The sequence below is a fragment of the Anolis carolinensis genome, chromosome 5 (genome assembly GCF_035594765.1).
Source record: "Anolis carolinensis isolate JA03-04 chromosome 5, rAnoCar3.1.pri, whole genome shotgun sequence".
Lineage (NCBI taxonomy): Eukaryota > Metazoa > Chordata > Lepidosauria > Squamata > Dactyloidae > Anolis > Anolis carolinensis.
Window position 1 is genome coordinate 144,873,434 of NC_085845.1, and position 27,099 is coordinate 144,900,532.

The window sequence follows — 27,099 nt, forward strand, 5'->3', positions numbered from 1 at the left end:
TTATGTTCTCAAGCCTTTCATATCTTGTGACTGCGACTATTTAACTGAAAGTACTGGGAGATATACCTGGAACATACTGCAAGAAAATATTTGCTGTCTCTTTGAATTATGATTCCTCTCCATTGTTTCGTCTTCACCACAATTTTTGGCCTATGTTAGAATAACATATAGTGACTGGGTTCAAAGTCATCCTGTGAACTTTGTGGCTGAATATGACTCCAATTACTATGGCCAACTTTTATGCAATGTCATCTTGTTATTCAAAATAGAGTTAGCATTTTATTTATTGTATTCATTTGCTTAGTTAACTGATTGAATACTATGATTGCACACATCTACAAAACATATCTCTATGGGTCCTGCATTCCCTGTCTCCACATCCAGTTTCCATGTGATGAAGTTATTAAAGAAAAAGAAAATACCCTTTTTCTCTCCTCTATATCATTTCTTTCTTCTCCACTTGTCCCTTCTTATTTCATTCTAGTTCCTGCCTTCTGGTCCTACTATGCACAACCTCATCCTTTCCACCTCTCAATATCCTTCCTATTCACTATTCCTGAGGTTTCTCATTACCTAATATATAAGGCTGTGGCTGTCCTCTTGTTGATTTTATGTGTGGAACAGCAGGTATGAGAACCCAGGTAATACTCATGTCTTTAGACAATTGTGGATACCTGCGACAATTCAGATGTTGCTGGACTACAACCTGCAGAGTTATCATCATCATCATCATCATCATCATTGTTCTCATCATAGGCAATCACTTGTGGCCAGGAATAATTGTCTTCCAAAGGTAGAGTATTAGAGGTAGCTCTGTAAGTGACTGTAAAGACCTATTCTGGATCTGCATGGTCTTTCATATTGAGGAGATAGATGTCTAGATGGAAGGCAGTCATGTCAAGGGTTTGCTTGATGCATCCTCCTCTTGGTGCATTTCTTCCTTTCACCCTGCATTTGTGCCTCTTCAAAATCCATAGAACCGTTGGCAACAGCTGACCTCCAGTTCTAATGCTTGAGTGCCAGGGCTTTCCAGTTCTCAGTGTCATTACCAAATTTTAAAGGTTAGCTTTAAGCCTATCTTTCGATCTCTTTTGTTGTCCATCAACATTCCATTTTCTGTTCTTGAGTTGAGAATAAAGTAACTGCTTTGGGAGATGGTGATTGGGCATTTGGACAGTATGACCAGTCCAGTAAAGTTGATGGCAGAGAATCATTGCTTCAATGCTAGTGGTCTTTGCTTCTTCCAAAACTCTGACATTTGTCCACCTGTCGTCCCAAAAGAGTTGCAGAATTTTTTGAAGGCAATGCTGATGGAATCTTTTCAGAATTTGAGAGTGACATTTAGAGGTGGCTCATGTTTCACAGGCGTACAATAGAGTTCCTTTATAAGCAAGAATCTTATTGGGTTGTTGTATGTCTTTCGGGCTGTTTGGCCATGTTCCAAAAGTATTCTCTCCTGACGTTTCGCCCACATCTATGGCAGGCATCCTCAGAGGTTGTGAGGTATATACCTCACAACCTCTGAGGATGCCTGCTATAGATGTGGTCGAATCGTCAGGAGAGAATACTTCTGGAACATGGTCACACAGCCCGAAAGACATACAACAACCCCTGTGATCCTGGCCATGAAAGCCTTTGACAACACAAGAATCTTATTATCCCTATGAATGTTCTCATCCTGCAGAGTAGGCCAATAACAACTGCAGAGGCATAGTGTTCCATCTCTGTCTTAGGAGTTCATGAGGAAATTTCATCACTCAATGGCTAAACCTGCCTAGTAGCTCTGTGGAAACTGTGGGGAAGATTATCCAAGAAGCTGCTGTTCACTAAGAACTTGCTATGTTGCTATTTCTTCTTTCATGATATATCTGTAATTTCAATGGACAAAAAAAAAACAAAAATGTGGTGACCAAGGAGGCCTGGGAGAAACTGTTCTGTCATCCCATGCATCGCTCCAGCATAGCAACACTTCCCCCATCACACGAGGGACCATTGCCCAAACAGAACAAAGATGTGCTGGCTCATGTGATGATTGGCATGGGGCTCTGTCCTTGAAGAAGGCCCAAAGCATCCTAGGACACTTATTTTAACAAGTATGATGAGGTCATAACACAACACAGACCTAACTTAATAATAATAATAATAAAACTTTATTTATACCCCACCACCATCTCCCCACGGGGACTTGGGGCGGCTCACATGGGGCAAGGCCAGGTCAACATAGTTCACAAAAGTAACAACATACATACATTAGCATAATATACACAGGTTAAAACACAATAAGGTAATAAAACAAGAGTTAATACATCAGTAGTAATATCAAACAACCACCTAGTAAGCCAAACAAGAATGAAATAAATGAAGAATTAAATTCTTAGCTAAATCATTTTTCAAATCCTAATTAACAGATAGAACTGATTATGAAGTTATACTGTCATAGTAGGGAACAGTCATCTGTCTTTCATGTTTTGCTTTGATTCTTAATTTTTAATCCTTTTTAAAAATGAACCAATAAAATGTCATCTTCTTTCTGTCAAGACTGTCTGCATCTAAAGTACAAATAATTTCATTGTATCCAGATATTCACCAGATACAAAAAGAAGTATTTTCAGAGATCTGATGTCTTAAGATGCTTTTCTGGCTTGGTTATCAACTTAAGAACAGAAAACTATCCAAACTCTCTGACAAAAATATTAATCACATTTATAGTAATTTCCTATCTTAGTCATCTCAAAAGACAGATACAAACTAGATTTCTAACCATTGTATCTTTAATACATTTTTCAGTTTGGAGAGAGAAGGAGAGCCTGCAGAGGAGACAACATATTAATATGCTAAGGATGAAAAATAGTACTAAGAGGGATGAAGGCAGGAGGTCATCTTGTTCACTTTCACATGTTGAGGTTGCCAGATTTCCCCGGTGGCCTGGCCTTTTTACAGCAGTTCCGTGTCAGTGACTAAGCCCAACAAGTGTCAGGGCAAAATCAAATAGCAGAATTGATTGTCGAGAGTGATTTATAGACTTCTACTTCTCCTCAGGTGTGGAATATTTGCTTAGATTTGGTGGTGCCATTTCAAACCTGTATAAGACAATTCTCTTCTTAGAGAAGGCCTCTATTTTTCAATTGCACTTTTATGTGTCGCAAATTTCAGATTACATCAGGATTGTAGACTGTATAGCACCATGTTCAGGGGGACATATTTTCTTTCTGCAACACACCCTAATGGAAATTCAGTTTCATGCCATATATTTCTGGGTTGCAAATACAATACAAAGCAGAACTCAGTCTCATTTGCTGCCATTCCAGGCTGCAAATAGGGAACTAATGCAATGTAAAATCTGTTGCAAACCAGAGTTCATTTTCTTGTAGCACCTTAGAGATTTCTTACCCTTGTTCTGCAGCTTCCCACTCTCATGGTCTGCTCTATTTTCTGTCATGACTTTCCATCTGCACTTACACAGTTGCTTCAACCTATTTCTGTATAGATGAATTGTACGACTATAACTTGGTTCAAATATCATCATCATCATCATCCAACTTTATCTCTCTAAAAAGAGACAAAATGTGGCTAACAATACAAGCGCTACCATGTATAGTTTAAAATCTAGATAACATGTATACATTACAATAGAATTAAACATACATACTATTAAAATAAACAGTCAAAACAATCAAAATCAATTGTAAAACTATTCACATAGTGAAAACATTCTACAGCAACCCCTGGCTTGATTTTTAAAACTTTCTTCTTTAAAAGCCTGCCAGAAAAGAAAGGTTTAAGCCTGTCACCGGAAGGACAGTGGAGAGGGGGCCATTCTGGCTTTCCTGGGGAGGGAGTTCCAGAGTCAAGGGAGAGCCACTGAGAAAAAAGACCTGCTCTCACATTCCCATCAACTGTGCTTGCAATGGACCCGAGGAAGAAAAAATGAAATGCGAAGATATAGAATGGGGGACGATGCCTGGCTCGACAGCAGTACGTGTGAAAAAGATCTTGGAGTCCTCATGGACAACAAGTTAAACATGAGCCTACAATGTGATGCGGCGGCGAAAAAAGCCAATGGGATTCTGGCCTGCATAAATAGGGGTATAGCATCTAGATCCAGGGAAGTCATGCTACCCCTCTATTCTGCCTTGGTCAGACCACACCTGGAATACAGTGTCCAATTCTGGGCACCACAGTTGAAGGGCTGGAAAGTGTCCAGAGGAGGGTGACTAAAATGATCAAGGGTCTGAAGAACAAACCCTACAAGGAGCGGCTTAAAGAGCTGGGTATGTTTAGCCTGCAGAAGAGAAGGCTAAAAGGAGACATGATAGCCATGTATAAATATGTGAAGGGAAGTCATAGGGAGGAGGGGGCCATCTTGTTTTCTGCTGCCCTGGAGACTAGGGCGCGGAACAATGGCTTCAAACTACAGGAAAGGAGATTCCACCTGAGCATTAGGAAGAACTTCCTGACTGTGAGAGCTGTTCAGTAGTGGAACTCTCTGCCCCGAACTGTGGTGGAGGCTCCTTCTTTGGAGGCTTTTAAGGAGAGGCTGGATAGCCATCTGTCGGGGGTGCTTTGAATGAGATTTTCCTGCTTCTTGCAGGGGGTTGGACTGGATGGCCCGTGAGGTCTCTTCCAGCCCTACAATTCTATGATTCTATGAGAAGCCTCTACTGAGGATCTCAGGGTCAGGGCAGGTTCCTTCAGGGAAATGCACTCAGTTAAATGACAAACATTTATGAATTGTTAATATTTGCCATGAGCAAAGTGAGTAAATGGCATAAAGGCAGAATAATCAACATACTATTTCAGCATACATTTTGTCAATTTGGGTTTAAAGAAGATCTGGAGTAACACAGTGTTGAGGAACTTTTAAAAAATCTAATGTTCACAGAAAACATTTCGCTCATTTGTTGAGTGAGTATCAACACACAAATGAGCAAGTGTACTAGTCTGCTTCCTTCTATCTCTTCACATGGGGAATAAGAATTCTGCAAATGAATTCTTCAACTGGATGCCATCTCCATGATCAGAAATTATCACCATATTAGAAGGAAATAGTTAAGCTGAATTCTGCATCAAAAATAATCAGAGCCAAGGAAGGGCATCAAATGCTATTTTAAGGGCTTGGATATAAGCTAATGTTAATGATCATTAATTAAAGTTTCCTGGAAAACTGTCATTTTTGTGTCTGTCCCTTCTCTGGAAAACAAAGTGCTCCAGAGCATCCCCATCCCTGCACATGATATTGGAGGTAAAATATCTGGGAGGGGGGAATCCTTTCTGCCACCAGTTTCCATTCTGCAGGTGGATGGTCTGACGTGTAACTACCTTCCAAACAAATTTGCACAATACAGAGTTTTCAGGTGCTTGGAGCCACAGCTTCATAGATCCGGATGTTTGTAAACGAAAGGCTAAGCATAAAGCATTTTTGGTCTCAAATCCCATTTAAGAAAACCAAAGCATTTGTCTTTTTGTATCACATTTTATCAGCCCTTGGTAATTGCTGATAGCCCATTACTGTGGGAAGGTTAATACAAATAGTATTGGCTTTCTTGAAGTAATCCTCTAGTTGTTACATATTGAGCATATTTATGTTCGCTGAAGATTTATTTCCTGTCCTTTTGTATTGGAAACAAATAATCTCATGTTTCCTTGATTGCATTTGTGTCTGCTTTGTTCCTCAAAGATACTATTAATGTACTTGCAAAGTCCTATATACAGTGTGTATTTGGCATTTGCTGTGGTTTGATTCCAAGACTCCCCCCCCTCAAAAAAAAAAAGATACTAAAATGTATAGATGCTGAAGCCCTGTCATATACATTACAAAGACAAAGTAAAATGGTGCTTCTTTTATAAAATTACAAAATAAAGGTTCGCTTTTTATATTGAGGTGTGTATGTGTGAATATTTTCAGGATCTTTTTTTCATGTCAGGAGCAACTTGAGAAACTTCAAGTCACTTCTGTTGTGAGAGAATTGGCTGTCTGCAAGGACATTGCCCAGGGGACGTCCGGATGTTTGATGTTTTACCAGCCTGTGGGAGGCTTCTCTCATGTCCCCACCTGGGGGAATAGAGCTGACAGATGGGCTCTCACCCCGCTTCCCTGATTTGAACCGCTGACCTTTCAGTCAGCAGTTCAGCTGGCCCAAGGGTTTAACCCATTGCGTCACTGGAAATGTGAATGGTTGAATATGTGGATACACAATCTGTGGATACAGAGAGTTGACTGTATGTCATTCTAACTTACAATTGGTCAATGCCAATTTATACTTTCCATGTAATCTTTCTTTGGCTACCTTGAGTAGTAACATCTTTTCAAAGACTTTGTTGTCTGCCATAATATGTTAAACCTGAGACTATATGAAAGATCAAACTTTTCTTGGTAATCTATGACCTTATCAGACAAGACTGAATTCAGCAGCATATGTCTGTTCTGTTTTAATTTAGTCATGGAGCCCGCCAGCTCCCAATCCTGTGTCATACAGCTACTTCCAGTGGGGCTCCATGGCTAAGCTAAAGTGGAACCAGCATGTTCCACCGCTGTGGCTACACGAGAGGCTTCCCGTGTTGCATCAGCAACAATGGGGGGAAGCTGGGTGGTGAATGCTTCCCTCATGGGATGGAGTTAACTGTAAGTCGGGTGATGTGGGGCTTGGGTTAACAGGTTCCCCTCACTGGACACCTCCGGATTTGCCACAATCCATGACGAGTCTGACAGCCAATGTGATAAAGTCGTAAGACATTATTCAAACCAGAGACAGATGGTGATTTAACACCAACTAACTATTTTTTGTCTTTATGAAACTGTAGTGACCATGTATTTATGAATAGAATCAAAATCTATTCTCACAGAAGGCATTTGTCATACAGAATATGGAAACAATAATTATTGTAAAGTATGAGGAATTTGGATTTTTAAAGCCAAATGCAGTGCAGACCCTATATGAGTTTGTTTCCAAAGGTACCAAATCCATCTGAACAAATCTTACAGGAATAAAAAAAATGTTCTGAGGATATGATTTTTTGATACAAAATGCCATTTTCCAAGCCCTGTACCAAAGTGATTTGATACATTTTGATAGTTTGGATTTGTACATAACTAACTGATCAATAAACATTTATAGTAAAATAAATTTCTATCCCTTAAGATATTATAGGGAGTAAAACAGGTAAGACAACTAGCCTTTTTGAAATGAAAGCCATTCAGTGAAGTTTTGCCTGAATTTAAATTTCATATAGGGACTTTCTGACTCACTGCCCAGGCTCCTATCTTATAATGCTTCCTTAGATACGCTTTTAGACATTTTCAGGCTGGTTTGTGTACCGGAATTCATTTTTTTGGCACCATCCTGATTCAGACCATGGCCAGGGGGAACAGTGACAGCACTGACAGATGTACTCTCTGCTCCAGGAGGCTTGCTGAATGCAGAAAAGTATTACTAGGCGTGAATATGCCCATGGCTAGTAAAGCATTGCCTTTTAAAATCAGAGTGCCAAAGCTGGTGGGTAACCTGATCGTGGTGCCAAGTGACTTTGCCTGGCTCTTGGCAATGTCTGGCTCTTTTCTAAATCAGTTCTTTTCAACATTCACGTGGATTGTGACTATAGCTACATTCAATTTCTTTTTTTTAAATGTCTATTATTTGAAATCAGTGTATCTCTAAAGCAATAAAGAGAAATATAGAGAAGAAAAAGACCAACTTCCTCCTACCTTAGCTGCACTTCATAAATTGATAATTTTAATAATGTGCCAACAGCAGCAGTTTGAAGTAACTCAGCAAGTAAAAAGGTCACCATTGCCATAAGTTACCCTAGCATTTGATCAGTGGATAATCTTTTGCAAGACTTTAAGTCTCATTATTCACTCCTTATAAAGTCACTTGAGATATAAAAAGACTTTTTATAGCACTGAAAGAACTCCCACAATTAGCCAGAAGGCAACTATCTATCTTTTAAAAACTGCTCAGTTCAGGAGAGATCTCTGATCTGAAGCATCAGCAGAGGATGAATTGTGATGACAGTGATAAGTGGCCCATTCATATGGCAATGCAAGTTGTTGCTCTATGACTTGTTGGATTTTTCTTTACTTTCTTTGTAGAAACATTTCAGTTGAAGTATTAGGGCCTATAAATAATATTCAAACCATGAACTAAATCATTCATTGTAGAGATGCTGAAAAATCTTAACAGTGTAGCTCTACATTAAGAACTCTGTGTCTTAAAATGCTGTGTTGAGTATAGAACAGAAGGGATGGAAAGTTTGCAAGAGAACAGTCACTCAACGTTGCTCATTTTTTTCTTTACTGCAATAAATATTGCTGTATGTCACAGATTTCCCAACAGTTATACAGTATGTGGTCAAGTGAATTGCCAAGCAAAATAAAACATTTTATCTTTGTGATAATTAACTGAGGGATTCTAATTATGCTAAATAATAACTTCATATATTTTATGTGTATTACAGCTAGCTGAATCCATATCACCATAAGGCAGAATTACAATAATTAAGAATCAGTTGGTCAATATAACATGCAATTTGCATATTAAATACACTCCAGGCTCATTAAACCAACATCTGGGAAAGCCTAGAATTTGGATTATTATCTGGATGTGATATATGCAGATTCTGCATGCATAGCAGCTTTCCATTTTGTTTGGTGACAGTATGATGGTTCTACAATACTGTTAGAGACAACCACCTTCACTGAAGAGTACATGTGGTGTTGTTGTTTTCTGTATAAGAACTATCACTGAACACAGATGTCTTCTACTAATAGACAGAATTGGAAATCACTTTTTAATCCATAGATCTCCAATATGGCTGAACTCCATAGGTTTACTGGATTGCACTGAACTACACTAATTGATAAATTATTTTGTGTTGTTGGAATTTGTTAGGGAGTAATGCAACACTTTATCTGTCAGTTTCAGCAAGACCAGAAGACACCAGGGAAGGAGAGTTAAGCTTGGAAATGCATCACATGGCTTTGTTCTCCCTCATTTGTTTAGGTTTTGGTGCATCTACATTGTAAAATTAATTTAGCTTGACATGACTTTCTTCCAGTCCTACTCTCATTTGTATTAATTTATTTCTGGTCTTGTATGTTGTTACTCTTGAGGAGTTGCCCAAGAAATCCCTTTGTATTCTTTTGAATGAATGTATTATTCACATAGTGCTAGGCACTTGGATAAGTGAAATGAAAGGCGTTTCTCAACCCCATCTGCACACTCGGCATCTTTTTTTTTTGTCTCTACCCAATTGTGTTTCATTCACTTGTTGCCAGTGATGGTTGCCAACTCCCGCATCAGTGGGTTATGAGCGCACTCAGGCTTTTAATCCATGCTTTGAAGAAGCTTTCCATGGTGCTGAACAGTATTCCTAAATAGATCCAAAAATTACAACAAGTATGGTATGTCTAAGGCCATGTAGGCTTTCCTCTTGAACATGCAGCATTTTTTAAAACACACCTTGGACGATAAACCAAAACTTTGCAAAGATGTACAAAAATATGAAGAGTCACAGAGCTAAGGAATTTTCTTTCTCCAGTTTTTTTATAAACAGCACTATTCTCTATAGATATAGATAGAAGATAGATAGATAGATAGATAGATAGATAGATAGATAGATAGATAGATAGATAGATAGATAGATAGATAGATATCCTGCCATATACTGCTGGGAATAACCTTTTTCATTCTCCATGCCTCTTCCTTTTTCCCCCTCTCTCATCAGTGACAACTAACTTCCCTGATTTTTGCTAATCCTACATTCTATTTTGCTGTTGGGAATAACACCAGTAATGATGATTTTAGTCAAGTACACCACATGAGAAAACTCAGTGTCAGAAATAAAGCATCATTCCTTCATGTAGGGTTGGCATATTTCCCCGTTGGCTGGTTTTCATCCAGAATTTGTATGAATGCCTTTAATAATGAAATCATACCCCCATGTAACAAAGTAATTATTAATAAATATGGTCCTGTTTGTTCTTCTAGTTCATGTTAACATTGATAATATTAGTGATTACTCTTTGTCAGATAATCATTATATTCAGCATAATTTGGTGAATGTATAGAACATGAGTACTTCCGAACAAACCTGTAACTGTTATAATCTTGTTTATTTTAGGAAATTTTCATGCAGATGGGTATCCAGATAAGAGTCACCCCCTGTAGCCTTCCTATATTGCCAGGTTTTTTTTTTCCTTCCATAAGAAATTCTGTTAAGGAAGAAAAACAGCATGGAGTCTCTTGGTTAATAATGCTAGAAATTGTCAGTGGGTTGCTGTCAATTTTCCAGACTGCATGACATTTTGCCCATATCTATGGCAGGCATCCTCAGAGGTTGTGAGATATATTAGAAACTAAGCAAGGGAGGTTCATATTTCATCTGAGGACGCCTGCCATAGAAGTGAGTGAAACATCAGGAGATAATGTTTCCAGAAAACCCATAGCAACCCAGTGATTCTGGCCATGAAAGCTTTTGACAACGCTAGAAATTGTCCTTCTGAAAGGCCTGGTGATACAGTAGAGTCTCACTTATCCAAGCCTCGCTTATCCAAGTTTCTGGATTATCCAAGCCATTGTTGTAGTCAATGTTTTCAATATATTGTGATATTTTGGTGCTAAATCCGTAAATACAGTAATTACAACATAACATTACTGGGTTTTAAACTACTTTTTCTGTCAAATTTGTTGTAAAACATGATGTTTTGTACTTAATTTGTAAAATCATAGCCTAATTTGATGTTTAATAGGCTTTTCCTCAATCCCTCCTTATGATCCAAGATATTTGCTTATCCAAGCTTCTGCTGGCCCGCTTAGCTTGGATAAGTGAGACTCTACTGTATTAGTTTTATTCCAAATTTAAGATAATCACCTTCATAGCTAGGAGGGTCTGGGAACTCCCACTGGAAACTACATTCTAGTCCATGAACATGACAATGTCTTAAGTTATGCCTTGTATGTCTCTTTTATAAATCACAACACTACTATCTAATTATCCTAATAACTTAGGGCTCATCTACATTGCACAGTTTCACTCAGTCTAAATATGTTCCAGAGCAGCACTAAATTTGTACCTGTTGTTCAGACAGGCCAGGAATGAATCTGTTCCAATGGATTGGCCCACATCTCACCTCCTTCATGTCATAGCCACAGAGCTCCATGAGAGCTACCGTGAACACTTCTGTTGGTGTCAAAAAGGGGCATATATGTGAACAGCCAGAAAAATGGATTATTTTCGCTCTTTCTTGCTGGTTGTTTAGGCACCCCATTCTGACATCAATACAAGTCCCCCTAATAGACAGGTGCTAGGATGGAATACTGTGACCAGCTAGAAACAGAAGAAACAGATGAGGAGACACAGGCATTATCTACCCCTTTTCCTGCACTGATACATTCAGGGAAAGGTTTATGAAACAAGTGTCCAGTTTAGACAATAGGTCAGGCTGAATCAGACTGCCAGACTGTCCAGACTGCCATGTATTTCCATCAAACTCCAGACTGACCCTAACTGGTCTTTGCCCAAAGTGATGCAAAGCTTGTTCAAAGCAACAAATAAATTGAAAGAACTCACCATACATTTTTCCATCTCATCTAATCTTGCAAGCTAAACACAGTCAGACCTGGTTAGTAAATGAGCAGGAACTGTTTCAGAGAAAGCAACTGACCCCCACCCCAAGTTGCTTGCCTAAGAAAAACCTATGCAATTTATGGAGTCCACTTGAAGATATGCACACAGAGACTATTTCAGAGATATTGTTTAGATCTTTCTAATCCTGAAGCTCTTTTTCTTTTTATTTGCTTATACTGCTACTGTTTTCAAACATTCATTCTTTCTATGTTTTATTTTTAAAATAATGGATAGCTTGCATTGATAGAATAGGGTATGAATGCCTGTAATGAGATAATGAAGATAAATGAGGATATGTCCCTTGTAAAAAGGAAATTTCCCTCTCCGGTAATAACCAAAGGCTAGCAATAGCAGAAGGACAGAATCAAGTAAGGTGGGGAGGGGATGAAGACAAAGGAAAAAAAAGAAATCTGGTAAGGCTATCCTCGATTTGACAGTCTAACTCCAATTACTGAGATAGAATTGGATAGCCATTTTATTTGCCATTGTTTGTATAATCTGTCTGTAACCCCCTCTTTTTTCCCTGTGCTTCATTTCACAAATTTGCATGCGTGCTTGGCAAAGATGTGGCGTAGTCAATGACTGCCTTTGGAAAGTGGCAATCTGCCAGTGTCAGTCAGTTGTTTGAGCTAGCATGTGTATGTGTGTGCATCAAAGACAAAAAGCCCTGTTTTCTTGTTTTCTGATATTGATAAATGTATGCACGTGGCTGGGTTTAGAGAGATAATCAAAGGGGGATGGCTCCCTTCCAACTAACGGCCACCAGCCACTCTGGGGAAGATTTTGACAAGCAGCCCAGATTTCACAGTTTATCCAAAAGGCGAAGAGTGTTCATTAAACAGAAGCATTATTAAACAAGGCAGTGATATGGTTTCTACGTGAGGAGATGGTTCTTTACTTAACATTCACAAGTTGCTTATGGATTAATTAGCCCATCTGCTCCAACAAATGCTTTCCAACCTCTTTGGTGGGATCAATGAGACTAACAGCAGTAGCCAATTACATTTATATCCCACTTTTTTGTCCATAGAAGTTGATATATGTAAAATTTCTGTCTAAGTAGGTACTGACTTACAGCTTTAGCAACAGGTGTTTTATCTTTCTAATGAATTCTGTTGAAAAAAAATAAGAAAGCCGTCCTTTTAAAGCAAAAACTGAGATACTGCATTGACCAGCCAGCTCAATAGACATCTTGAGCAATGATCAATCTATTTGCCCCCAAGGAACTGGAAAGGCTTCTGTTCGATGTTTTGCTTTTTGTCCGATATAACAGGTTGCGTTTTTAATTTAAATTTAGTTGTGAAGTCATAATTTGTTACTATATGTTTGGTTGTCAATTTTCTTTATTATGGGTGTATTGTTGTTGTGTCCGGGCACTGAATGTTTGTCTGCTATGTTTGGAATCCGCCCTGAGTCCCTTCGGGGAGATAGGGTGAAATATAAATAAAGTTATTATTATTATTATTATTATTATTATTATTATTATTATTATTATTATTATTACAATGACATAGTTCCAGCTTCATAGCTATATCTCCTAAAACCCACCTGAGAAGTCAAGCAGCTTCATCAACTGAAGGAGTCCCAAGGCACTGGGCAACAGAGTATTGAGTAATGATGCATGGAGCCCTCTCCTGCCAATGATGTGCCAGATACATTGTCATGTCTTACCATACCAGATTTTTGAAGCACACTGCTGACATGAGAGGGCTGGATGCATCATCTTTCTATCTCCTGCTTTCTAGTGCCTTAGATCTATATCAATTGGTTTACCTTACTGTCATCTAAGGTAAGTTGGGAGGTTATGTTTGGTCATTGCAGTATGTCATGACTGTAACTGTGAATTTCAGTATTTACAATGTTATAATTCTGGCTTTCGACATTATAAATACTAAAAAGGAGGACAAACAAAACGTTATTTTAACTGTAACCATGCACCATCTGTGTATTAGCCTACAATAAAGGCCGCACATTTTTGACCCAGTAACCATTCTTAAGATAAGGCTAGGGAATGGATTTGAACTACTGGATTACCTATTTATACATGTTCCTTTCTGGACTTAAATATATCAGGGCATTGTGGAAACAGCCAGTACTAGGTGAGTCTGGGTATTTTCATTAGTGTAGACCAAAGTGACCCAAATAACAAAAGACCAAGGAACCGAATTCAAAACTAAAATAATATAATGGTAAATTGTGTCAAAATGTTCAAAATAGTTATAATAACCATAAAATAAGGTGAAATCCCAGGAAAGGTGCAACAGCCCATCATGAAGTGGAAGGGAGGGAAAGAGGGTGAGAGGAAAGGAAGGAAGGAAGATGGACACAAGCCAGTTTTTTTTTTAGTTTTTCTAAGAAAAGAAACATTACGTTCCATTAATGTTCATTGGAACAGTATGGGATATATAAGGCTTTGTATATCTCATAGTTTCAAGAAAAATGGGTTGCCCTATGAATCAAAGGCTTTTGAAGTACTACAAATTAATATCAGCTCATTTGTGGGAAATTGTGGCTGAAGAGGATTGAAGTGGCTACAGCCATGAAGTGCCTGTGCTTGATCTTGTATCTTGAACATGACTGTATCATCATGTTGTTAATGTTATTCTCTCTCATAGAAATGGAATATGATGAGAGCTGAGAAGAGCGGTGTTTGGATTGCAATTCTCAAAATCCTCCGTACAGAATTACTACTTACTGGGCAATTATAGAGGACAGTAGTTCAAAGCTATAACTTTTATAAACTTGTGATAGGATTGGGTTTAAGATGACACGTTAGCACTTTCTTTCAAATTATAATTATTGAACTTTTAGCCCATACATTATGCAAGCTTACAAAAGCATTAAAGGTTTGTTCTGCTCAGCATTAGGTATAAATTTAGCTTCTGGTTCTAACAGAAAAATATTTGGGGGTGGGGGGGATTTCCACCAGCATTTTCAGCTTCATGTCTTCTTCTGTGCTGTGGATCAAGATATTGTTTTTTATTTCTATATTAAAAGGATTTATTCATTAACAAGACATTATACATTCTACTTTTTAGATGTTCAAATATTTAATTTTTTGCCAGTTTGTGTCTACAAATCTTTAATAGCAATTCATATCTAGTCTGTTTAGGATGTTTGCCTATAAGTTAGTTGTTGTTGTTTTTTTTTAAAAAAAAAAAATCTATGACAAAAATTCTATGTATTTTTTTTTTATTTCTAACTCCAGCAAGATGTGGAACTATCATTGCAATTTTCTGTTTTGATTTTACCAAACTTTTACTTCTCTTCTTGTTTTGATCACATACAAGTATTATGAGAACTGATCTGATCAATGTTGTCATAATAACCACAATATATGTTTGTTCCTGTAATACTAACCTAAGTAACTTTTTTCTCTCTTAGGTCAATGGAAAAGATCTGTCCAAAGCCACTCATGAAGAGGCAGTGGAAGCATTTCGTAATGCAAAAGAGCCCATAGTAGTTCAAGTTCTGCGGAGAGCACCTCTTATTAAAACATATGGGAGCATACAAGATGTGCGGCTCATAGATGTTAGCACACAGACAGATATTACATTTGAGCACATTATGGCACTGGCCAAACTTAGGCCAACCACACCTCCAGTACCTGATATCTGCCCCTTCTTGCTTTCTGACAGGTATGATACATTACATACACAACTAGAAATCTGGACAAGTAATTATTGTTTACCATTATTTAGTATTAAAGGAAAAGAAAGAATAAACATGTATTAAAAGAGAGGGGGGAACTACTGATATCCAGAAAGTTAGGAGAGTCAAAGGGGCCCCTGGTGGCACAGTGCGTTAAAAGCAAGTGCGTTTTGGTCTGCAAGCTGCTGAACTTGCAGACCAAAAGGTCCCAGGTTCAAATCCCGGAAGCAGAATGAGCTCCCGCTGTTAGCCCCAGCTCCTGCCAACCTAGCAGTTTGAAAACATGCAAATGTGAGTAGATCAATAGGTACTGCTCAGGCAGGAAGGTAACGGCGCTCCATGCAGTCATGCCAGCCACATGACCTTGGAGATGTCTATGGACAATGCCAGCTCTTCGGCTTAGAAATGGAGATGAGCACCAACCCCCAGAGTCAGACATGACTGAACTTAACGTCAGGGGAAACCTTTACCTTTACTTTCAGGAGAGTTAAAGGGGAGGTCACAGCCCTACCACAGTCCTCTAGACTTTAGGCATTCCTTAATTTTCTTTAAATAGGAATTAGACACATTGATGGAGGTGGATTGACTTCTTAAGATGATACTGAATAGAGTTGTTGAGGGAGATGATGGTGGAACAGTTTCTTGGGAAATAAAAGTAAGAAGTATTCTTACCTTGATGCATTTGTTGGAGCCAAAGATACATCAATACTTGTATAACGTTTCCAGTAAGAGAAAGAACAACATGGACCTAGATTATGCTTGCAGCTTCCTCCTCCCCCGTTCCCATATCATTCTTTGGTCTCTGTGCTTCCTTCTCACTTGCCAACATTATCCCCCCTAACAGTTTGTCTCTTTGCTCCCTTTGCCTGAAAAGGAAACAGCCATGGCTCCCAACTCCAATAATTACTTTTTTCCTTTATTTACCCCTGGTGGGACTCAAAGTGGTTTACAACTTAATAATGGCAAAATTCAATGCCGAACGTACTTGTGAAAACATAACAAACAGATCAAATCATAAACAATATAGAACAACTCAAAAATAACAAAATTAGAAATTTTAAGTATATAAATCAAACATTTGGGACATGTTTACTAATAGATCTAATATTAATAAACAGTTAAAACATTAAACATAAAAGGGCATTTTACGACAAGCCAACAGGGCTGAAGTAGTGTCTGAGTCAGGGTGTGCTGGCTGAATCAGAATTATTATATTGCATAATTCCACAAGTTAAAAAGGAGCTATGTGGGACTAGTTACCACCCCCACCACCTCCTGATTCCCTTCCCATAACATCCAACCCCATTCTTTATGCCCTCCCAGAGATTCCCAGATCCTCACAATTAAGGAGTCCTCTGGATACTGTTTAGGGACAGGTATACATCACAGGTCTTCGTGAGGGATGTAAACTGTGGTATAAGCTCCTTGGGGAGGCAGATGTGGTGTTTTTCTCATGATGGCAAGGTGTCTCTATCCATGTTGGTTAGAGTCCTATAGAGCCAAGATCATATTGATTGGCTTCACATAGGTGGATTGCAACCCAGAGCCTCCAACTTGTCCATAGGCCTTGCCTGAGCCACCCCGACCCAGAACCCAAACCCAAACTAAAATAGCCCAACCCACCCTGAATAATAATATAATAATAATAATAATAATAACTTTATTATTATACCCCGCCCCATCTCCCCGAAGGGACTCGGGGCGGCTTACATGGGGCTTTGCCCAATGCAACAGTACAAAATCAAAACAAAAACAATAGACAAATCAGCAACCATAAAAACATCAGCATAAGAAAAAATCATAAAAAGTCGATACGCAGAATAATATTAAAATCATGAATTGGATCAAAAGATCTGGGCCAAGGTGCGGAAAAAATATCAAGTCATCAGGGAGGGGTAATTACACCGCAGGTGTAATAATTGAAGTGCTAACTATAATCCTAAAAGCATACCTAAGGGTCTATTGCTTAGTAGGCAAATAAGTCGATCCTACAAGGATCAATCATCAAAGGCCTTCCGGAAGAGCCAGGTTATCAGGCTGTTCCGGAAAGAAAGGAGGGTGGGGGCCTGCCTAATCTCCCCGGGGAGCGGGTTCCAAAGCCGGGGGGCCATGATGGAGAAGGCCCTCTCTCTCGTCCCCACCAACCGCGACTGCGAGGGTGGTGGAAGCGAGAGAAGGGCCTTCCCCGATGAACGAAGAGATCGTGTGGGTTCATAGGGGGAAATGCGGTCTCGAAGGTAGGTGGGTCCCAAACCGTTTAGGGCTTTGTAGGTAATAACCTGCACCTTGAATTGGGCTCGGAAAATAAACGGCAGCCAATGGAGCTCCTTAAACAGTGGCGTTGAACCAAAAAGACCCTCCAAGACACAAGAACCCATACAAAGATGATGGTAAAACTCCCCCCACCCCCCCCCCCCACCCCCCCCCCACCCCCACCCCAAAAAAACTCTAACAAAGGTGATGGTAAGGCTCTAACTTCTATCTCAGTCCACACAGGAGAGCTCTTATAACAATTATAGGGCAATTTTTATCTATTTCAAATTCATTTGCACCAAGACATACTAAAATTGGTTGGCAGTCCTTGTCTTATGAAGTAGTATTAAAGTTGCACCTCACATTTTTGTCCAATGTTTTTGGAATTCTCGCCTTCAAAGATGTGTATTTCAACTATTTTAAGTATTTTAAGGAGCATGAAAAAGTTACTGCACAGGTTTTGAAAATATGGTGCCTCACTAACATGTGTTATTGTTTTGTTTAACTCTACATAGCTGCCACTCTCTTCACCCGGTTGAACATGAATTTTATGAAGGTAATGAGTATCTTTCAAGTCTACCTGGTGATGCAGATAGAACTGAGGACTTTGAGTATGAGGTAAGATAGTTGCTCCCACTGCAACCCTGAAATACACTTCTAATCTTATTTATTGAGCTGTTTTCAGATGCCTTTGAAATACATAATGAAAAGGAGAAAATATAATAGCAATGCTTATTGAAAGTAACACCTGTGCATTTCTCAAACCTCACTGGGTCTAGACATGTGTACATGAGAACAAAGGTAGCAATGTCTATGTATGAGAGAGAGAGAAATAGTGGAATCATGATACAGTTTAAAACGTACCATGATTCTAAAGTTCATGTATTAATTTTCTTTGGTTCAATAGACTAGCCAATTTATGTGAGCTTTCAACAGTGCAATCCTATATGCATTCATTCATCATTACATTCAGTGGATGTAACTCTCAAATAAAGAGGTAAAGGGTTGGAGAGGTTTTATTGTTTGTTAGAGAGGTTTTATAAAGTGTGGGCAACAGGAAAATTCTGCCGTTTTCTCTTTGTTTGCAACATGATTTTGTAAAAATGGATTGAGTTCCTTCCAGATCAAGGTCCAGACTTTGAAAATGTGAATTACTTTGTTTCATTTTTTTGTATTTTATTTCCTGGATATAGTACAATGCGAACAAATTGTATGCAGCACCATGAGTTTTTGCCTGTTGTGTATTTATTATATCTGTTGAAAGTGTCTCTAGGAAGTATTGAAAATGGTGATGTATCATTTTTTCAGATAATGCTGCACTTTTAAAAATGTTTCCCATTTGTTATATTTTTATTTTGGAATTGAATGATCCTCTGTATTTGACAGTCATTAAATTATTTTTAAAATGTTTCCTTTAGCATTGTGCCAAAGAGCAAGTAAGGTTTTTTATGAATAGAGCATGGTCGTGCTTTGTAGGGATTTAAAGTACAAACATGATTTTAAAAATGTTTCATTAGCCCTCATTCAGTGGCAGTTGGGATTAGGGGAAAATACGATTGATCCCTTTTATATTTGGTCTGACTGCAAAATATGTAATGAAACGTTTCTTGATATTTGTAAACCAAGGAGACTGGCTAAGGCATTGATAATACGAAATGGTCGCCTTGAGTATGCTTAAAGGAAATGGGTCTCTTTAAGTACACGCTTATACTTTTCTCATGTATGGTTCATTAGGGAAGAGTAGGCAAATCTACAGTTCTTCCCATGAAACAAAGGGAAAGGGATAATGTTGGCTTACCAAAGCTTATCCAGCATAAAATTTGATTTCTTTTGTTTGAACAAACTGTTTAAAGATTGCAAAGAAAATTTATCTTTCCCAGTCTGGTCTTGCAAGAACAGAGAAAAAAAAATACCAAATTCTTGGTTAATATTTTGTTAGCTATTTACTGAGTAAATGACTGTGAGAGAGCATATGAGTGTAAAACATTGGTGTGACCAAAATATTTTGACTAATGCTCTTAAAAGCTCAAACTCTAAAGTAAAAAAAGTACAAGTTATTATTTTTCCCATTTAATCAGAATATCAGTGATATATTGAAAATACAGTCAGACCAATCAGACTGTATAAACATAGAGAGGTTAGTAGAGTGGAATTAAGTCCTCTTCGTGTCTATTATTAATCCATTATAGTGGCTAGCCTAAGTATTGTGACAATGGTAAATGATCAGGTAGATTTTCAGGAACCTGTAATCTCAACTAATCACTCTGTCCTAGTTATTAATTTGCTGTCAGCTATGATTCAGTAGCCCAAGGCAAACACAGTGAGTGACTAAAATGAAGTATGTTTCACATTAAATTTAAATAGGAAAGGAGCTGTCTGGTTTACAAGAAGAAAAATTTTCTTTCATATAAGGGAATAGTTTATCTTGTTTGGCAAATCAAGATAATAATGGTGAAGAAACATGACGAGGAAGTGGGCAGGGAAAGAGGAAAAGATTTTTAGCAATCATACCACTGAAATATACATTGAACATAGACATGTGGTACTATAGAAATCTACACAAATCTGTTGGCTCTAGGCATTTGTTGTTGTTGTCATTGCTGCTCCTACTAATGTTGTTGTTGTTGTTGTTGTTGTTGATGATGATGATGATGATGATGATACCATGCCTTTGAGACCCAGAGCTCATCCATGGGACTTAATTCCACATCATTCATATAATTAAACTATAAATAGTATTTAAAACAATTATACCAATTAAAACAGTAATACCAAATACAGACTATATAGCACGCCATTAAAAGGTTTTCTCTAACATCAATTAGTTCCTGAAAGTGCTGCTGAATTTTTTAAAAATAGTTTTGTCTGCCTTTTGAAGATTACTAAGGAGGAAACTAGTCTAACCTTCATGAAGAAGTTCCAGAACCTGGAAGCAATTATCACATAAGCCTTTCTCCGGTGTGTTCACCATATCAGTATATACCTGTGAGGATGTGGTGGAATTGAGGCCTTGACACAGTTGGCCATATGGAATAACATGGACCTTCTGATAACTTGGACCTGAGCAATATCGGGTTTTACAGGTCATAATCAGAATTCTGAAACAGATTGGTTACCAGTGGAATTGTAACAAGGGAGCTCTGTGTTCCTTAGAATTAGCCTTGGCTGCAGCTCGATAAACCAGCAGAATTCTTCAAATGCTCTTCAGAGATAGTCCAACATAGGATGTGTTGCAGTTAACCAAACAGGATGGAATTGTGGCAAGTATGAGACATTCCCAGTGCACAGGTCTTACCTGTGCAAATGTACTCCTGGCTACTGTAAGACTGTATTTCTTCTATTTTAAAATTCATTTTCCCCTACATAAATATCTCTAAAATGGGTGCTTTTTCAAATTGTAGGTGTGTCTTATGTATTTTTTATGTTGGTGGTAGTACTGAAACTAGTGTGTGTCTTACAATCAATGGCATCTTAGAATAGAATAAATTCAGCAATCTGATTTTACAGGATTGAATTCAAGAGTACATCAAAGTTGTGAACCTACATCAGAGGGAGTGTAAACCTCATTAAGCACAGGTTCAGTCCCTATATCCTGGTCAGCTTTCAATTGACCAAGGACATCTTTTTCTTGGCTATATTAAGGTTCAATTTAGTCACCCTCATCCAATTCATTCCAGATTGAAACAGCAGTTTAGAATTGAAACAGCTTCCTTAGATTGAGATGAAAAGGAGGAATACAGCTGAGCATCATTGGCACAGTGATGGTGCTTTCCTCAAACCTCCAGATAACTTCTCCTAACCATGTCAATTATATGTTATGTAGCATGGGTTGGCTTAGCAGACGGCCATTTCTCTCATACCAGAAGTGACTTGCAGTTTCTCAAGTAGCTCCTGACACACACAAAAACCGGTTCATATGTTTGTTGATGTTATTGTAACATAAATTTCAAATCTGCATGGGAGATAAATATATAATAAAAAGTAGGAATGTTGCAACATAATGGATTGCTGCCCGAAGGAATCCCTTTGCATTCTGCAGACTGTGATCCATACTAGCCCAGTGGTCATGGTTTAGCAATGTAAAGTGTCAGAAAATTGGTGTGTTACGTATATTGCTAGGATTGTAACTTGTTGGGACTAGATATTCTGAATAGTGCTTCAAAAGTTGCTTTTAAGAAGAATGAATATAGCATGTTGAAACTATTATGAATGCTGATGCTCTGAGACTCATGGCAATTACTCATTCTTTTTAAAATAAAATTTTCAGGTCTTGATTCAGATGAATGTGTACAAACTTTGGAAAAAAGGAAATCATGACTATAATTGTGCTTCACATTTTTCAGAATATGGTGGCCGTATCTGTAAATCCTAAGCTTGACTGCTGCTCTCAGATTCAGTAGAAAAGTGTATCCCTTCACCAGCATGAAATTCAGCTGTCAAATATGGAATGGGAGGAGTAGTGGCAATTATTTGTGGTCTTCAGACAGCAAAATAGCTTGGGCTCACCCTGCTTATGGTGGTCTCAGATTTCATTCCCTGCTCTGGCACTTACAGGAATTGGATGGGAGCAAAATGCTGTAGAGTATCCCAAAACAACTGAGATATGACCAAAAATGAAACTGATAGAACAGGCAGACCATCCCATTCTAATAAGGTATTCATGTCAGAGACTCTAATAAAGCAAGCACATTATCCCACTTCAATAAGATATTCATGACAGTGCTGCTAACTGCAAAATTAGATACTTCCAGGTGATTCAAAGCATTGTCTTCCTCATTTGTGGGGAGAGGGGTAATCTATAGATTTCATCAAGTTGCAGAGTTTGTGTTCTGTGCAACCTATTTAGAGATGCTCACAGAAGCTTATGATGGCTCCAATAGACTGTAACAGATCTGTCTATCTTGTGGATGCATATTTAGAGTCTTTAACACATGGCTTATTTGCCCGCCAGACCAAAACAGATCTGTCTATCTTGTAAAGACATATTTGGGGACTTTTTTAAACACAAGGGTTTACTAAACTGATAGCCTGTAACAATCCCTTCAGTGCACTGAAAGCCTCTAACCAACCTTTTCCTAACATTGCCCTCAGCTCTGTAAGCATGGCTATGCTTTATGCATGTCTAAAAGCCTTAAGGGTTTCTGTACTTTCCACCATCATTTCCCAACTTGTTTCCAGATATATTTCACTATAGTGCCTGCCAAACAAACTAATATGTCCGAGAGTTGTCATTCAACTTAGCCAGAGGGTACCTTACACATAAATGCTGAGTTCCATAGAACATAGAGAAATTTGAATAGACATTTCAAGGGTTACTCATTAGCTTATTTAACTTAAATATTCCAGAAGTACAATAGCCAACCCTTTCTTTAAAGACAGGGATTGTTGTTGATTGTCATTACATTAATTTCAACTTATAACACACTATGAATGAGAGACCTTCAAGTTATTCTGTCGTCAACAGCCCTTCTCTGGTCTTGCAGCTCTTAGACTACATGAAAGACAATGAACATAATTCATTATGTAGGTTTTAAAACAAAAAGCTTTTTAAAATATTTTTGTTATAATACAGGTCATTTTCAAGTGCTGTATTATAGCAAAAATACTTGAAGATAAATGGCTATTTTTTCCTTTCTTTTGATTAACCACACACACTATTTAATACAATACTGGGACATTGTAATGTAATTTGGCCAAGTTGTGTACTTTGGAATCCATTGGCACTCTATTCAGTGCCCAAAACCCCAGAGGAATTCTCATTACACAGAAAGCAATGGATTGATATTTATTTGCCATATCACTCAACCATCACATCAGAAAAGAATGACCAACATTTGAACATAATTTCTAGTTATTTAAATTTCTATACATGTGATTTTTTTTTAGATGTCATTACTTTGAAGTATTTTCCACATTCACATATATATATATAATGAAAAAATATGTCTTGTCTACTAGACATCCAAAAATATTTGTTCTCTTAAGTCTTGTCCTCAATTTAATACGTGATTATTTGCCTGTTCTTTCTCAAAGTAACATTTGAATAATATTTATATTATTTTGGCAGAAGATATTTCTTTTTCTAAGATAAACTGTACTTCTATTTAAAAGCATGCTCTTTCTTTTGATATAATACTTCTGTAATGGAAAGTCTCCCTACCTTTGAAAATGATTCAGTAAATTTTTTAATAGATGGACATATTCTCATTGGGACTTCCTCAGCTGCTGCAGAGGCAGAGGGGAGTCTCTACTGATCAGCCGCACCGAACATAATTTGGTGCCAGTCAAAGCAAGCATCAGGAAAAAGATATATTGCATGTTGCAGCTGGGGGCCACTGTTACTCCGGAGCTGGGGGGCAGGGAAGACAGGGGACAGCCATCCCATACTCCAAGGCTGCCTGAGCCTAAGGAACATGAGATGGCAGTCAGGACTGTTGTAGCCAGTACCATTTGGGAAATGGGGAGCAGGATGGAGTCCAGATAGGAGGAAAGGAAGGAAAACGTATGTCTTCCATGCCTGCAGGGATACAGATACATGGAAAGGTGCTTGTTTTTCAGGAGGATCCAGGTTTTAAAGGCTGCTTTTAAAAAACATGTTTTCCGGCCTATAACCCAATTCCTCCTGATTGCTCCCACATTTTGGTTAAACAACATTTAGCCACCCCACCCCTTTAACCCAATTTAACCTGGTTATAATGCATGTGTAGGAGGGCCTTACATATTGTGTACTACTTATGTTTTGAACCATTCTTGTGTTTTGTATAGCTCATTACATTGTTTAGAATAGACATCTGTGTTTATCCAGTAGGAGGGCCTTAAGTCAGGGAAAGCCCAAATCCTTGTGGAGTATTTGTGCTTAATCTGGAGCACAGCTGTGTTAAGATGAGCAGCTCCATGTGGTGTGTAGGTGCCACGGGACTGATCCACATCTTCACTGACCTAAATGGTCAGTGTAATTGTGCTCTAAGTTCTCAACCTTGCAACTTGAAGATGTTCTAACTCAATTGTTTTTTCTAACTATGTTAAATATTATGGTGTCCTTTGGATATAAGTGTAATCTAAACATATATTAACTGCACTAACCACCCCATCACATTGAGAAGGGAAAGCATAGGTGACTGTCCCTTTAAGGGAGAGAACCATCCATTTAAGGGAGAGAATCACCCCGTTTGGAGTTCTGCCTCCCCATCAGTCTCACACATAGAAACTTAAGAGCTGGCAATATATTCATCTTACATTCATAACAAAGTCAGCATTACCTTTTTTTAAATCAGCAAAAACAACAGTATTCGAAAACCAAGAAATCCACTGCCCTACCCAAAGCCCCTTACATTGAAGGAGACTGTCACCAGTTAAAAACATTTCTTTCCATGGGATCCTATTGTTCTTCACCAAACCCCATAGGATGCGAGAGACAGTGCTCCAGGTTAAAACTATTTCTTTCCATTGGATCTTATTGTTCTGCATTAAACCCCATAGGATTCAAGAGACTGCTGGGAGCCCCCGATGGCCTAGTGGACTAAAGCCTTGTGACTTGAAGGTTGGGTTGCTGACCTGAAAGCTGCCAGGTTCGAATCCCACCCAGGGAGAGCGCGGATGAGCTCCCTCTATCAGCTCCAGCTCCATGCGGGGACATGAGAGAAGCCTCCCACAAGGATGGTAAAAAATCAAAACATCCGGGCGTCCCCTGGGCAACGTCCTTGCAGACGGCCAATTCTCTCACTCCAGAAGCGACTCAAGTTGCTCCTGACATGAAAAAAAAAAGAGAGACTGCTGACAGTTGGGCAATCAAGCAGGATAGGAAACTTTTGATGGTTTCCATCCCACCTGTTTTTCAGTTGTAAACATGGGAGTAAAGTATGATAAGAGGTAAGAGCTCTGAACATGATTGCTGGCCCATCTTCAGAGTTCCCTCCTTTTGGGACATTTCAGCCTCTTTTCAACCCTTGAACATGTGATGGGATCCGTGCCTCGTCGTGCTTAAAAAGAGGCTGAAGTGTCCTACCAGGGGGAAATTTCTCAATGTGATGAGGTCAGATTGCTGGAGTTCCCTCCTTTCATGACACTTCTGCCTCTTTTCAACCATGGAGGGCTATGCATGAGAGCCAGAAGTAGTATAAGAACCTCACCAGATGGCTGATGGCTGCCGGTGGCTGCTAGCAGTAGTCAGCGATAGCGACACTCTCCTCCTTTCACTCCGCTTTGTTGGTTGTCCTGGCAATCCCACAGAGGGAAGCAAGTTGTGTGTACAGTGCGCATGGTTTCCCTCCACTTCCAGGCTGCCTCCATGGGGGGAAGCCGCGCACTACGCGTGTGCCTCGCTTCCCTCCATAGGATGGCGGTGCCAGCCTGGTGAAACAAGACGAGGTGGGGTGAGGAGATACAAGAGCCCCAGGCCTCGCCGTTAAGGAGAGTGCGTGCCGGCAGTTCCTGTTGCTGCTGCTGCACATGTGATGAGGTCCTAATTCATGTGATGAGCTCAGTGCCTCTCCACACTTGAAAAGAGGCTTAAGTGTTCTACGAGTGGGAAATTTGTCAATGTCATATGATGGTAAATTAAAACATCTACATTAGTTGTAGTCAGAAATGTAAGTAAATAAAAATGACCACTGAAAAGAGACTCCCTGCCATGAACTTTTTGATATTTCTTTAATGATTGATTAGCACTCCAGGCTTATAATTCTACTATTGACTTTGTCTCTGATTAAATCTGTTTCTAAACTTATTGCTTCCAGTAGTTCAGAAATAAATCGCCATTAAGTTCTGATTTAGGCTATTTTTGCATCAAAAATAGGGATACAGATTCTCTATTATAATCTTTTTTTATTGGTAAAATCATATTTCATACTTTTCTAATGTTGTCTTATGAAATTATTTAGCAAAAATACATATAAATAAATATTCTTCATGATTGAAGACAAAAGGAATAAATCTTCCCTCTTACTGGGAGTTTGGCCTAACACCATTTGAGTCAGAATCCCTTATAACCGTAATTCTTATATTGTTCTTATAGTGATTAGAATTAGGAATGGGCCACCCTGGGGCCCTTTCACAGCGTGCAACTATACATTCCACCCTAACTGCTTGGCTGCATCCTATGAAATCCTGGGATTTGTAATATGATAAAGCACTAGAGCTCTTTGCCTGAGAATTCTAAATAACTCCCCCAGATTGCAAATCCCAGGAGCATTTTGATTTCCTTTGTTCACCCCTGCACTATATAAATAAACTGGACCTATTACTAACCTGTTTATTTTAACCTAAGAAAAGGTGCCAGCAGTATGGCTGACAAGGGCCTGACAGGTGGCAAACTGGAAAAATCAAAGCATCAAAGATCTCTGACTTCTGCACTACAAGTAAACTCTGCCATTATCATAGACCTTTTGCAAATATTTTGTGAACAGTGTTTCACAAAAAGCAGGCTGAATATCTCTTATCCAGAATTCTAAAATCCGTAATACTTCAAAAAACAAAATTGTCCACATGAGATAGCAACACCTTTGTTTTCAGATAGTTCGTTGTACACAACCTTTGTTTCATTATTCAAAATATTTTATAAAATTACCTCCA

At 38.6% G+C, this 27,099-nt stretch overlaps 1 protein-coding gene across 6 annotated transcripts in view; it reads left to right on the forward strand.

The window, feature by feature from the left end:
* The window catches only part of pdzrn4 (PDZ domain containing ring finger 4), a 286,890-nt gene that overhangs the window by 231,789 nt on the left and 28,002 nt on the right, over positions 1-27,099 (forward strand). For all 6 annotated transcript variants that reach the window (XM_016993832.2, XM_062982481.1, XM_003221196.4 and 3 more), the window contains 2 exons: positions 15,010-15,263; positions 18,045-18,147. In XM_016993832.2, the coding sequence (XP_016849321.2) occupies positions 15,010-15,263; positions 18,045-18,147 (357 nt within the window). The remainder of the gene's footprint in view (positions 1-15,009; positions 15,264-18,044; positions 18,148-27,099) is intronic.